At 35.0% G+C, this 14,967-nt stretch overlaps 1 protein-coding gene across 1 annotated transcript in view; it reads left to right on the forward strand.

Annotated features, from left to right (window-relative positions):
• The window catches only part of BCAS3 (BCAS3 microtubule associated cell migration factor), a 602,596-nt gene that overhangs the window by 184,002 nt on the left and 403,627 nt on the right, over window positions 1-14,967 (forward strand). The window contains exon 13 of the mRNA XM_044921944.1: window positions 11,690-11,783. Coding sequence (XP_044777879.1) covers window positions 11,690-11,783 — 94 coding nt within the window. The remainder of the gene's footprint in view (window positions 1-11,689; window positions 11,784-14,967) is intronic.

A 14,967-nucleotide genomic window follows, 5' to 3' on the forward strand; every position in this document is an offset into this window, starting at 1 on the left:
TACCTATTCTTCTGAAACTCTTCCAAAAAATGGAAATGGAAGGAAAACTTCCAAACTCATTGTATGAGGCTGGCATTACCTTGATCCCAAAACCAGATAAAGACCCCATCAAAAAGGAGAACTACAGACCAATATCCCTGATGAACATGGATGCAAAAATTCTCACCAAAATACTAGCCAATAGGATCCAATAGTACATTAAAAGGATTATTCACCATGACCAAATGGGATTTATTCCTGGGCTGCAAGGTTGGTTCAGTATCCACAAATCAATGTGATACAATACATTAATAAAAGAAAGGACAAGAACCATTTGATCCTCTCAATAGATGCAGAAAAAGCATTTGCAAAATACAACATCCTTTCTTGATTAAAACTCTTTATAGAGTATGGGGATAGAGGGTACATATCTCAATATCATAAAAGCCATCTATGAGAAACCCACAGTGAATATCATACTCAATGGGGAAAAACTGAGAGCTTTCCCCCTAAGGTCAGGAACACGGCAGGGATGTCCACTATTACCACTGCTATTCAACATAGTATTGGAAGTCCTAGCCACAGCAATCAGACAACAAAAAGAAATAAAAGGCATCTGAATTGGCAAAGAAGAAGTCAAACTCTCACTCTTTGCAGATGATATATTTTATGTGGAAAACCCAAAAGACTCCACCCCAGAACTGCTAGAACTCATGCAGGAATTCGGTAAAGTGGCAGGATATAAAACCAATGCACAGAAATCAATTGCGTTTCTATACACCAACAACAAGACAGAAGAAAGAGAAATTAAGGAGTCGATCCCATTTACAATTGCACCCAAAACCATAAGATACCTAGGAATAAATCTAACCAAAGAGGCAAAGGATCTGTACTCAGAAAACTATACAATACTCATGAAATAAATTGAGAAAGACACAAAGAAATGGAAAAACGTTCTATTCTCATGGATTGGAAGAAAAAATATTGTATGTCTGTACTACCTAGAGCAATCTACACAGTTAATGCAATCCCTAACAAAATACCATCAACTTTTTTTCAAAGAAATGGAACAAATAATCCTAAAATTTGTATGGAACCAGAAAAGACCCCACATAGCGAGAGGAATGTTGAAAGAGAAAAGCAAAGCTGGCGGCATCAGAATTTCAGACACCAAGCTCTATTACAAAGCTGTCATCATCAAGACAGTATAGTACTGGCACAAAAACAGGCACATCGATCAATGGAACAGAATAGAGAGCCCAGAAATGGACCCTCAACTCTATGGCCAACCAATCTTGGACAAAGCAGGGAAGAATGTCCAATGGAAAAAAGACAGTCTCTTCAACAAATGGTGTTGGGAAAATTGGACAGCCACATCTAGAAGAATGAAACTGGACCATTTCCTTACACCACACACACAAAAAGACTCAAAATGGGTGAAAGACCTAAATGTGAGACAGGAATCCATCAAAATCCTTGAGGAGAACACAGGCTGCAGCCTCTTCTACCTCAGCTGCAGCAACTTCTTCCTAGAAACATCGCCAAAGGCAGGGGAAGCAAGGGCAAAAATAAACTATTGGGACTTCATCAAGATAAAAAGCTTTTGCACAGCAGAGGAAACAGTCAACAAAACCAAAAGACAACTGACAGAATGGGAGAAGATTTTTGCAAATGACATACCAGATAAAGGGCTAGTATCCCAAATCGATAAAGAACTTATCAAACTCAACACCCAAAGAACAAATAATCCAATCAAGAAATGGGCAGAAGACACAAACAGACATTTCTGCAAAGAAGACATCCAAATGGCCAACAGACACATGAAAACGTGCTCAGCATCACTCGGCATCAGGGAAATATGAATCAAAACCTCAATGAGATACCACCTCACACCAGTCAGAATGGCTAAAATTAACAAGTTAGGAAACGAGAGATATTGGTGAGGATGCAGAGAAAGGGGAACCCTCCTAAACTGTTGGTGGGAATGCAAGCTGGTGTGCCACTCTGGAAAACAGTATGGAGGTTCCTCAAAAAGTTGAAAATAGAGCCACCGTATGACCCAGCAATTGCACTACTGGGTATTTACCCCAAAGATACAAATGTAGGGATCCGAAGGGCCACCTGCACCCCAGTGTTTATAGCAGCAATGTCCACAATAGCCAAACCATCGAAAGAGCCTAGATGTCCATCAACAGATGAATGGATAAAGAAGATGTTTGTGTGTGTATATATACACACACATACATATACAATGGAATATTATGCAGCCATCAAAAAAATGAAATCTTGCCATTTGCAACGACGTGGATGGAACTAGAGGGTATTATGCTAAGTGAAATAAGTCAATCAGAGAAAGAGAAGTGGTAGGAGTTACACCTCATTGATATCAGGAATTCGAGAAACAACACAGAGAATCATAGGGGAAGGGAAGGAAAAATGGAAGAAGATGAAACCAGAGAGGGAGACAAACCATACAGACAACTCAGGAAACAAACTGAGTGTTGATGGAGTGGAGGGCGGTGGGAGGGATGGGGTGGTTGGGTGATGGACATCGGTGAGGGTATGTACTATGGTGAGCGCTGTGAATTGTGTAAGACTGATGAATCATAGACCTGTACCCCTGAACCAAATAATACATTATATGTTGATTAAAAAAAAAAGACACATTAGTAAACAAAGCAGAAAAATCACTGTCATTGAGAAGAATACAGTGTGAGCATGCTTACCATCTAATTTAATTTAAAATATTAAATAGAAACAAAACAAATTATTGACGAATTATGGTTACAAGTGACAATAATGTAAATAATATCAAATTTTATTACACATTTATTTATAAGTATGAAAAAATTCACAAAGTCGCAAAGTGATTGATACATACATGGTAATGCATATTATCAAATCCTATATCTTCAGATAATGGAGAAACATTTAGAAGGAGTGATTATAAACATGGAAAAATATGTGACATAATGTAAATCTTGCTGGTGAGAAACCTGTTGGGTTTTGTTTTCTCCCCTCATGTACCCATAAAAATTATTTTCGTTTGTCTCAATAGTCTTGAACTTTAAAATACATTTCTGAAGGGAAGATAATTTCAAAATTCTAATAGTTTGTGATCGTTACTACAAAAAATCTAATCTAAAGTTGATTATTAGAATAGTATAAGAGTAGAGCAACATTTGTGAAATAGAAATTATTTTATTGGGGTGCCTGGGTGGCTCAGTCGGTTAAGCGTCTGCCTTCGGCTCGGGTCATGATCCCAGATCCTGGGATCGAGCCCCGCATCGGGCTCCCTGCTCGGCAGGAAGCCTGCTTCTCCCTCTCCCACTCCCCCTGCTTGTGTTCCCTCTCTTGCTGTCTCTCTCTGTCAAATGAATAAATAAAATACTAAAAAAATATTTTATCTATAACATATATTTAATTCTGTTTTCAGAACATAATGTCTAGAAGCTATGTGAGTCTTAAAAGTATTAACCCTAAATATTGCATGTTCTTTTTAGAAAATCTGCTTCCAGTATATATGGTTCTATATCTGATGAAAGATTACCTTTGACCACTATTCATGTACTGGTTCCTGTAGTAAGATCAAGTGGCCTTTCAAAAGCATGTGAACTCTACTGCAGTGAAAAGATAAAAAAAAAATCTTTGAAATTCTGGGTTATTTAATTTAGCTGTTATATTTTATTTGAAATCAGAATAATAGTCATTCTCTACCTCTCCTAGGTTAACTTTGTGGTTCACCAAATATCTTATAGTGCAGGCTTGTATTCTTGTTTAAAACTCTTTTAAAAGACGTGCTAGCAAACTTTTCAGTTGACTAATGCATTTTTTTAAGTTGTGTTAATTAGCTCAAGTTGATAGACACAGACAGATGTTAATTTTCTTTCTTAATTGGAATTAAATATTTAAACCCTTAGTGTTTTATGAGTGTTAAGGTAAAAAATACTTTCTTTTGTCCTTTGATTCTTAATTAATTTACCTCCAAGGCCACCCACATTTACTGCATAGTAACAATCCTCCTCAACATTGTTTGGTGAGTCTAAGAAGTCTGTTAAGCATCTACCATTTGTTGACAGACAGATTTGTGGTCATTTAGAAACAGAAAATGTTATCTCATTATTTTTCATGAAATAGAGGTGTAACTCAATTTGTTTTATTATATCTAAGTGTAGGAACATGTAAAAAGAAAATCTTTAATTACATTAAAAAGCATAGCATTAGGCCTTATGTTATCAATTGTCGCCCCCCCCCCCCCGTTCTTTATTAACTTTTTTAAGTTTAAAATGGAATTCTCAGATTTGGAATATGGAAATGAACTGGAGGTTGTGGAGTTGCAAAAGATCATTTTTCCTTGGTAAAGGAATTGTTAACACTTGAAACAAGTAAAGTTGTTTATTAGGAAATAAGAGTTACAGAATTGTTAGCTTTTAAAAGTTAAAAGTTAAAAAGTGTTGCCCAACCTGAAAACTGCTATCTTTTCTATATTTGTTGAGATCATAATCTCTTTTCATTCCCACTTATAACGTTCTGAAATTTTAATTGATTTTAAGGTTCTATTATAAAGCAGGAAATAAATTGATGTTCAATAAATGGTAAGTTGCTATGTGCATTTTGAAAGAATTATAAATATTTTTTAAAGCAACAAGATTTCCCGAGTATAATACTGTCCTCCTTTCTTTTATTAATGTGAATCTGTTTTTTGTCAAGAAGACATTTTTGTCTCTGATACATAGTTCAGTTGGAGTGCAGGGCTGTTTTTAGGTTATGCTGGATTGTATTAAAAAGACTTCAGGGGTTATTGTCATAGATTTATCACTTCAAGCCCTTTCCAACTGATATTTGACCTTAGCTATAATGTTTTTCCTTTTCCATATATATCTCAGGAGCTGAAGCTGACATTATGTTCACTTTTGCTGTTTAAGTCCATTGAGGCTTTAATAAAGATATTTTCATGTTTACAGTGGCATCGTATAAAATTTGATTCACCATCTTTCTAATGCTAAATTGATTAGTTTGATTTTATGTTGACGGGATCATTGTGTGGTAACTGCATTAAGGAGGAGTGGATTTGATTGACTTCGTGTCCATTTTTAAATCTGTGTTACTTGTTTTATTTAAAAGCATTTTGTGGCTAAGATAAGCTAAATGGTATAATATGCCTTTACACATTTATATAATTGAAGTTAGCAGTGTGGCAAAGTCTCTAATCAAAGGAAAATGCTCCAGAATGATGACATAAACTTGAGCTATTTCTTTCCCTGGGTACAGCTGTTATTCATAATAATTTAATGGCTCCTGAAGTGTGTTGTCTTTTTGTTCACATGATAAAGGCTTATCCACCTTGTATCAATTAAAGTGCTTTGATGAATTTTAATATAGTCAAGTTGTTATTACATATACTAAGAAGTTCAGCCTGCTTAGTTAATGGGCGAGTAAAAGGTGCATGTCTTAGGACAATTGTATTGGGATATCTTTTCTATTACTAATTTGATGTTTTAGGCAAGGTGATAATGCAATGGAGAGAATCCTTCCAAAAGTATCTGGTTGTTGTATTTGTGAAGCTCATAAAGAGAAGATACAAAGAATCTTACACAGTGGTATGAGGCTTTGCTGTGCCCCGAGATTAATGTGCCTTTTTACTGGACAGCTTCTGTATTGGTACCATTAAATAGAGTACTAACTACTAATTATGTTGGAGAGGAAGATATATAGGGTTATAATATATGTAAGGAAAGGGAATCTTGTAAAATTGAGTTAAAATAGTGAAATGGGGAAAAGACAAATATTTCACAGAAAAAAATAAAACATACAAATTTTCCCTGACTTAAAATATCTTGACTTAATGATTTTTCAACTTTACGATGATGGGAAAGTGATATAAATTCAGTAGAAACCGTACTTTGAATTTTGAATTTTCCCTAGTTCAGTGATACATGTGTAGTATTCTCCTGTGATGCTGGACAGCGGCGGCCAGCTACCAGCCCCTAGTCAGCCATGTGATCAGGAGGGTGGACAACGGATACACCCACACAACCATTCCCACTTCCCTCCTCTTTGCCCCCACCAAACTGGGAAATAAACCCGAAGGCCAGAGGTAGAAGGGGCCACATCTTAGCCTGCACTCCACTTTATTCTGAAGCCTATCAGGGCCCAGAATCCACGGGTCCCAACGGGTCCCTGCTGTTGGCTGGGAGAAGCTGGGAGAGCTCTGTTTGTGGCAAGGGCCAATAAGCAGAAATGAGAGCCCTCATATGCTGTTGGTGGGAATGTAAATTTGTGTAGGTGCTTTGGAAAAGAGTTACCATATGACTTAGCAATTTGTCTTCCAGATATACCCAAAAGAAATGAAAATACATGTCCATGAATGTTCATAGCAGCATTATTTGTAATGGCTAAAAAGTAGGAGCAACCCTAATATACATCAACTGATTGGTAGATGGATAAATAAAATGTGGTGTATACATACAATGTGATATTCTTCTGCAATAAAAAGCATGTTCCAATGTGGATGAATCTTGAAAATAATATGCTTTGTGAAAGAAGCCAATCACAAAAGAGTATATGTTGTACAATTCCATTTATATGAAATGTCCAGAAGAAGCAAATCAATAGAAAGAGAAAATAGATTATAGTTGCCCAGGGCTGGGAGTTTGGAAGAAATGGGGAAATGTGGGGAAACTGTTAATGATTATGGGGTTTCTTTTGGTGATGAAAATGTTCTAGATTTGGTTGTGGTGATGGTTCTACAATTATGTGAATATACCATATATCCCAGAGCAAACCCTTAGTATATTTAACAAACTTGGTTTAACACACTTTCCCAGAGACTACTCCTATAAGACTTCTTTTCCTTTTCTTAATTTTCTCACTTAATATGTATAAGACTGATGAATCACGGATCTGTATCCCTGAAACAAATAATATATGTTAATAATTAAAAAAAAAGAAAGTCAACGGAACAACTAAAAAGAAAGATTAGAAAAATAACTTACAATGCATGTTTTCCCGCCAGTTGTGGTAAAATATGCATAACATAAAATTTGACATTTAGCTATTTTTAAGTTTACAATTCAGTGGCATAAGTATATTCACCATATTATACAACCATCACTGTTCTCCATTCTAGAACTTCTTTATCATTTGGATTCATTATACTGTAACTCCCCAACCCCCTGTCCCCACGGTTCCTGGTGACCATCATTCTGATTTCTGCCTCTGGTAGATTGCCCATAATTAAAAAGAGTACAATACAAAGTGTTGGAAAGGTTGTGGAGAAATTGGAAACCTCATACTTTACTGGTGGAAATATAAAATGATGTAGCTATTTTGGAAAACTGTTAGTTTCTTTAAAAGTTCAGCATATGTTTATCATATCACTGAGCAAATTCACTTCTAGGTCTCTCCCCAAGAGAAATAAAAACACGTTCACAAAAATATGTATACATAGATACTCATAACAGACTATGCATAATAGTAATCAACTAGAAATAATCCAAATTGCCAAGAATTGGTGGGTGAACCCACATGTTGTGAGATACCTCCATACAGTGGAATACAACTCAGCAATATAAAGAAATGTATGATTCCTGAAACAACATGGTTGGACTGTAAAAATTATATAAGTGAAAGAAAATAGAAGGCAAATTGCATGATTCTTACTTTCTTAAAGATCTCATTTATTTATTTGTCAGAGAAAGAGAGCACAAGCAGGGGGAGTGGCAGGCAGAGAGAGAAGCAGGCTCCCCGCTGAGGAAGGAGCCAGATATGGGACTCGATCCCAGGACCCTGGGATGATGACCTGAGTCGAAGGCAGACGATTAACTGACTGAGCCACCTAGGTGTCCCTGCTTGATTCTATTTATATGAAAAATTTTCAAAATTTTTAGAAAAAGCAAAAAAGATAACATATACATAGGGTTTGCCTGGGGCTTAGGGTTAGAGATCTACCATAGGGTTAATATGAAGACATTTTTTGGGTGATGGAAGAATTCTATATCTAGGATGTGGTAATGGTTATGCAGTTGTATAAACTTACTGAGCATTAAATTTATACATTATTAAAATGTATTAAATGGGTGATTTGAGTGTATAAATTTACTGATGATTGGGGAATGACTATCAGTTATGGTGAAGAGGTAAGCAAATCTTCTCCCTAGAAAATAAGTACATTACTTGAAAGAATTTTCAAAAATTACTATTTGGGGACTCTGGATATCAACCAAAAAGTAAGAATGAAATGATAAACATGTAAAGATTCTAGAGTTTTGATAACAGTAAAAGGAGAAATGGCCTTTTTGCCTGACGCTGCTCTTATTCACATCTGCCTGGAGTTTGGTGAGTGTGATAGTTTTACCAGAGTAAAGTGGGCCAGATGAACAAGCTATTTCTCTTTTAGGCAGGGGATTTACTTGATTTGGAGTAGTATGTTAGAACCCAAGCCCAAAAATATTTCCATTAAAAGTAGTAAATTTGGTAGGTGATGAATAAGGGATAATGTGTGGCTCGGCTAGCCTGAGATTGCAGTTCAGTTTGGGGCCAATTTGAAGAACAGAGAGGAAAAATGTTGGTGAAATATAAATAGAGCCTCAAGATCTTTGGAACAATATCAAGGGTACCAACATATGTGTAATTGGGATCTCAGAAAGAGAGGTGATAAAGGGTCAGAAAGACATTTGAAGAAATGAAATATATAAATATTTATCTTTCTCTTCCATTAATTTTTTTTAAAAAGTAGACGATTGTTTTAGGGAATAATTGTAACCTGTTTCTCAGTTGATAATACATATGACAACAGTAGCACAAAGGAATGGGGAGGAAATACAGCTATACTGGAGCAAGGAGCTATAATTTATTGCAATTAAGTTTGTAATTAATGGACAATCTTGTAATCCATGTAGCACCTTGCAACCTATATAGCAACCACTAAAAAATTACTCCAAAAAATCAACAGAGGAATTAAAATGGTGACATTAAAAATGATTAACACAAAAAAAGAGGATCAGAAGTACAATAAACACCTGAGACAAAATAAACAGCAAAATGGCAGACCTAAATCCAATTATGTGCATAGTTATATTAAGTATAAATGGATTCAAGTTAAAAAACAGTGATTATCAGACCAGAATCATTCAGATTTGAAGACATAATTGGTTGAAATAAAAGGTTTGGAGAAATGTACCATGCAAACAATAACCGTAATAGGACAAGAGTGGCTATATTAATATCAGACAAAATACTTTAGTCAAAAAATAGTGCCAGAGAGAAAGATATTTCATAATAACAAGAGGGCCAGTGTAATAGGTAGATAAAACAAGTATTAATGTGTAAACACCTACAGCATAGCCCAACAAACATTGAGCAAAGTCCAGCAGATTGAAAGGAGAAATTATAGATATCATTTACAGCTTGAGATTTAAATACTTTGCTCTCAATAATTGATAGGAAAAACTAGATAAAATTTGTGAAGATTTATGAGACTCGATTAACCGTATCAACCAGCACAGTGTAACACTCCCTCCCCCAAACCTGTAGAATTTGTATTCTTTTCAAGAACATCTGGAATGTTTTCCAAGATAGACCTTATGGTTGGACATAAAACAAACCTAAATAGCTTTAAAACGATTAAAATCATGCAAAGTATGTTCCCTATGAACTATGGAAATCAATAACAGAATGAAATTATGGAAATCTCCCAATATTTGGAAATAAAACAACACACCTACCTATAAATAACTCATGCGTCAGAGAAGGAATCTCAAGGAAATTAGAAAATATTTTGAATGGAATGAAAATAAAAAGTGAACATATCAGAATTATGAAGTGCAGCTATTCACTTGCGTAGAGGGAGATTTTTAGCTTTAAATGCTTATAGTAGAAAAGAAAAATGGGGGGCGCCTGGGTGGCTCAGTTGGTTAAGTGACTGCCTTCGGCTCAGGTCATGATCCTGGAGTCCTGGGATCGAGTCCCACATCGGGCTCCCTGCTCAGCAGGGAGTCTGCTTCTCCCTCTGACCCTCCCCCGTCTCATGCTCTATCTCATTCTCTCTCTCAAATAAATAAATAAAATCTTTAAAAAAAAAAAAGAAAAGAAAAATGGTCTGAAACTAATAGTCTTCGATTTTCCCTTTTTCTCATCTGAAAAAGAGCAAATTATAACCAAGCAAAACAAATGAAGTAAATACTAAAAATACGAACAGAAGTAAAAAAAAAATAGCAAACAGTGCAATATTGGGGAAAATCCAAAATTGGTTCTTTGAAAAGATCAACAAAATTGATCCTCAAAAAGTTAAAAATAGAATTATATGATCCAGCAATCTGGCTTCTGGGTTAATATGCAGAAGAATTCAGAGCAGTATCTCGAAGAGATATTTACACACCCACGTTCATTGCAGCATATTCATGGTAATCAGGATGTGGAAGCAATCCATATATCTATCGCTGGGTGAATGGATAAAGAAAAATGTGATATATACGTACTATATAATAATATTATACAGCCTTAAAATAGAGGGAAATCTCATGACATGTTACAGCATGGACAAACCCTAAGGACATTTTCCTAAAGGAAATAAGCCAGTAACAAAAGTGCAAATATCTATTCTTTCCATTATTTTCACTCTCTAAAATACTCAAAATCATAGAAACAAAACAGAAAGGTGGTTACCAAGGGCTAGGAAGGGAGGAGAAAGAATTAGTGTTTAGTGGGTATAGAGTTTCAGTGTTGCAGATGAAAAAGTTGTAGAAATCTGTTACACAACAGTCTGAATGTACTTAACATACTGAACTGAACACTCAAATATTGTTAAGATGGCAACAATGATCTATGCACAAAAAATTGATAAATCTCTGGCTTCACTGAATTGCTGGTTTGAGTCAGAGCAATAAGGCAAGAAAATTAAAGCATTAAGATAGGAAAGGATGACAAATCAGACATTTCTATATAATGGATTGTTGTAATGGTTATAGTACTGTATAAAATCATTGAATTATAAAATAGGCAACTTTTATGGTATGTGAATTATACCTTTGTAAAACTCTTCACACTAAAAGAAAAATTAATGTTGCCAGTGTAGGATTAGTTCCTGGTGTACTTTAGATTATTTAGGGGCGCCTGGGTGGCTCAGTCAGTTAAGCATCTGCCTTCAGCTCAGGGTCCTGGGATCGAGTCCTGCATCAGGCTCCTTGCTCAGCAGGGATCCTCTTTCTCCCTCTGGCTGCCACTCCCATTGCTTGTGCTGCGCGCATGTGTCCTCTCTCTCTCACAAATAAATAAAATCTTAAAAAATATTTCTAGATTAAATGTTTTATGTCTGAATATCATGACCCGATAATGATCTAGTCATGAGCAAGCATTTTCCAGCAGGCCATAACACAATAAGAACTGTATGTTCTTTGGATGAAGCTCTCCATGGCTGACTTTATGCTTTTTGTTTTCTTCTGAACCTCTACTTCAAGAAATTATTGTCTCTGTCATTTACAGTAAAGCCAGTCAACTGTTCCTAGAGTTTATATGATTGATCTACTGGGGCATATATCTTTTCCGCATTCCTAAAGGGACCTTCTCACCTTATAGTGACAAGAATAATCTTCCAATATAGTGGAAGCATGTTATTTGGTCAGGGGTGTCGTGGTGTAGCTGTGTATATCTTCAGGCTCAGTGATTGGTGAGTAAAGCTTAACTTCCATTTGCCTTTTTTCTTTCTGTAAAGGTGCTTGTGAGCGAGGATTCTGACAGTGATGGTATTGTGGCCCACTTTCCTGCTCATGAAAAACCAGTGTGCTGTATGGCGTTTAATACAAGTGGTATGTCCTTTAAAAAAATTTTTTTTTTTGCCATTTATATCATGGGTTTTTCAACCAGTTTTTTTAGAAATGGAAAATATTAAATATGGAATCTGACTTTTCTTATATGGGTCAGTGTATATCAGAAAAGTAAGTAGTGTTCAGTAAGTGGTTCTTGAATGAATTAATTTAAAATAAAAATTTAGAAATCCTCTAAGTATTAGTTTTGCTCTCAAGAAGGTGGTAAACAATGCTGTTGAGTTACATTAATTTCTGTATCATAATTAAGCCAAGAATTTCAATATTCCAGACTACATATTAATGTATGTAAGTGGTACTTTCTTTGTAACTTCAAGTTTCCTTTTCATTTTGTAACATATTATAAACTACTTGTATTTTTGCCTGTTTTTTGGTGGTAGTTTCTGTTTTTCTGCTTGTCCTTAAGGCATTTGATAAGGAGAGATGTTATAGTATATGGAATGCCCTACTACTTTTCATTTTCTTTCTCCAAACTTTTTGTTATGTAAGGTTTCAAACATAAAAATAGATTTAAAAGATAGTACTGGGTGTTGTACGCAAGCAATGAATCATGGAACACTACATCAAAAACTAATGATGTAATGTATGGTGATTAACATAACATAATAAAAAAATAAATAAAAATAAAAATACATCAAAATGGTAAAAAAATAGATTTAAAAGAGTATAATAATGACCCATGAATAAGTGAATAAGTAGGTGTTCACATTTCATATGTATAATAAATAAATATATATGTATACAGATGTGTATACATATATCTATATACTTGTACACCCATGTATGTGTAATATATATACATAGGCATGTTGTATTTTGTTGAATGATTTGAATTTAAGTTACATATTTGATGACATTTCACCAGACTACAAATTAATCATACATTTCCTAAGAATAGGACCTTTTCCCATGTAACCAGATGTTGTAGTTCAGAAATTTAACACATTATATTATCTAATATCCAAGCCATAATCTAAAATTTCCCAATTATCTCAAAAATGTGTCCTGCAAAATAATATAATATGATACTGTGTTTGATCACATGGATATGTTAGTAGCCCATCAAAATATCTACATTTTGGAGCTGGTTTTTCTTGTGGAGATTAGCAAGTAATCTGTAGAGTGTTATTTTGGCTTCATTTCTGAAACAACTTTTTATTTAATAGCGTTGTTACATGGAAGGCTGTAGAATGGTGGTTTTTCTAATTCTATCATGTTTTCTGCATGATTAACTGCTGTTCTTCTATAAAAAAACGAGTTTTTTCTCATCAACCAGGAATGAACCATAGTTTTTGTGTGTGTAAAGGGCAAGATACATGCTTAATTCTTTCTCTCTACCAATTTTCATGGTTAGGAATTGATTTAATACTTAGAGTGGTATAATTCCACTCTAGTGGAGCTATTTTTAAAATACTTTAAGTAAAAGATAAAATTGCTCTTTTGCTTTCAGAGCTGAAATAATCTTCACAAATTTATAATCTTTTCTGATCTTACCCCTTTGGTTGATGGATCTAAAGAGATTGTCATTTTTATCTTATTCTGCAGAAATGATCCTATTAGTTAAAATTGATGGAAAGACCCATCTTTTTTCCCTTTTCATCTTTTCAAATAAAGAATGATGGTAAGAGGATAATATAGAGTATTTTGAATAATCTCCCTTCTAATATCTTAATTAGTCATTTTTGATAGAGAGGAAGATTTTGCAGTGATTGTTGATCAGTAGGATTGATTTAATTAATGAAGACAAAGATTTATGGAAATGTTCTGAATGTTATGGGAATTAAGTTAAATTTGAAGAAACAATCTGGAAGTTATGTCACTTACAGCACTCCACTTGGAGTAACCAGTATGACTCATTTTGATAGTCCATCTGTTATGTCAAATCTCCTTTGTATTAATGTATATTTCATATTACCATAGTCAGAGTGTTTCAGACATTGGAAGCCGTATTTTTTCCTGCCTGTGGCTTTCCATTAAAATAAGAACATCCTATATAACCTAAAGAATATTTTAGTTATTTCTTTCATTGTCTAACAATGAGTTCTGGAAAACCAGTTTTCTATGATTTCATAATTTTGATGTACATTTTTTATTTGATTTCTATTTGAATTCCCAAATTTGTGTTTTTATGGTAAGGTTAATAATTTTTATATTTATACCTACTTTTTTTGTGTTCCTAATGTACTAGTTGTATAACTCTATGATATAATTTATCTTGGGATAATCATTTCCTTAAATACTTGTTTCCCTACCTATCCTCTGGGTTCCGCTTTACATTAGGGTTCACTCTTGGTGGTCTACGTTCTGTCAGTTTTGACAAATATACAATGGCATGTATCCACCATTATAGTACTATACAGAATAGTTTCACTGCCCTTAGAATCCCCTTTGCTCTTGTTCATCCCTCCCTCCCTCAGCCTTTCACAACCAGTAATCCTTTTTTACTGTTTCCATAGTTTCAGTTTTTCCAGAATGTCACATAGTTGGAATCTTACTGTATATAGTCATTTCAGATTGGCTTCCTTCATTTACTAATATGCATTTAAATCTCTGCCATGTCTTTTCATGCCTTGATTGCTCATTTCTTTTTAGTGCTGAATAACACTCCATTGTGTGGACATACCATAGTTTATTTGCTATTTGTGTATCTTCTTTGATGAGGTGTCTGTTCAGATCTTTTGTCCATTTTTAATTGGGTGGTTCATTTTTTTTAAACATTTTATTTATTTGACACAGAGAGACATAGCGAGAGCAGGAACACAAGCAGGGGGAGTGGGAGAGGGAGAAGCAGGCTTCCCGCAGAGCAGGGAGCCCGATGTGGGGCTCGATCCCAGGACCCTGGGATCATGACCTGAGCCGAAGGCAGACGCCCAGCGACTGAGCCACCCAGGCGCTGGTGGTTCATTTTTTAATTGTTGACTTTTAAGAGTTCTTTGTATATTTTGGATAACAGTCTGGTGTTAGATATGTGTTCTGTAAATATTTCCTTGCAGTCTTTGGTTTGTCTTCTTATTCTCTTTTTTAAAAGATTTATGTATTTATTTATTTATTTGTTTGTTTGTTTGTTTATTTGACAGAGAGAGAGATAGCGAGAGAGGGAACACAAGCAGGGGGAGTGGGAGAGGGAGAAGCAGGCCTCCCGTGGAGCAGGGAGCCCGATGCGGGG

Source organism: Neomonachus schauinslandi, chromosome 15 (assembly GCF_002201575.2).
Source record: "Neomonachus schauinslandi chromosome 15, ASM220157v2, whole genome shotgun sequence".
Lineage (NCBI taxonomy): Eukaryota > Metazoa > Chordata > Mammalia > Carnivora > Phocidae > Neomonachus > Neomonachus schauinslandi.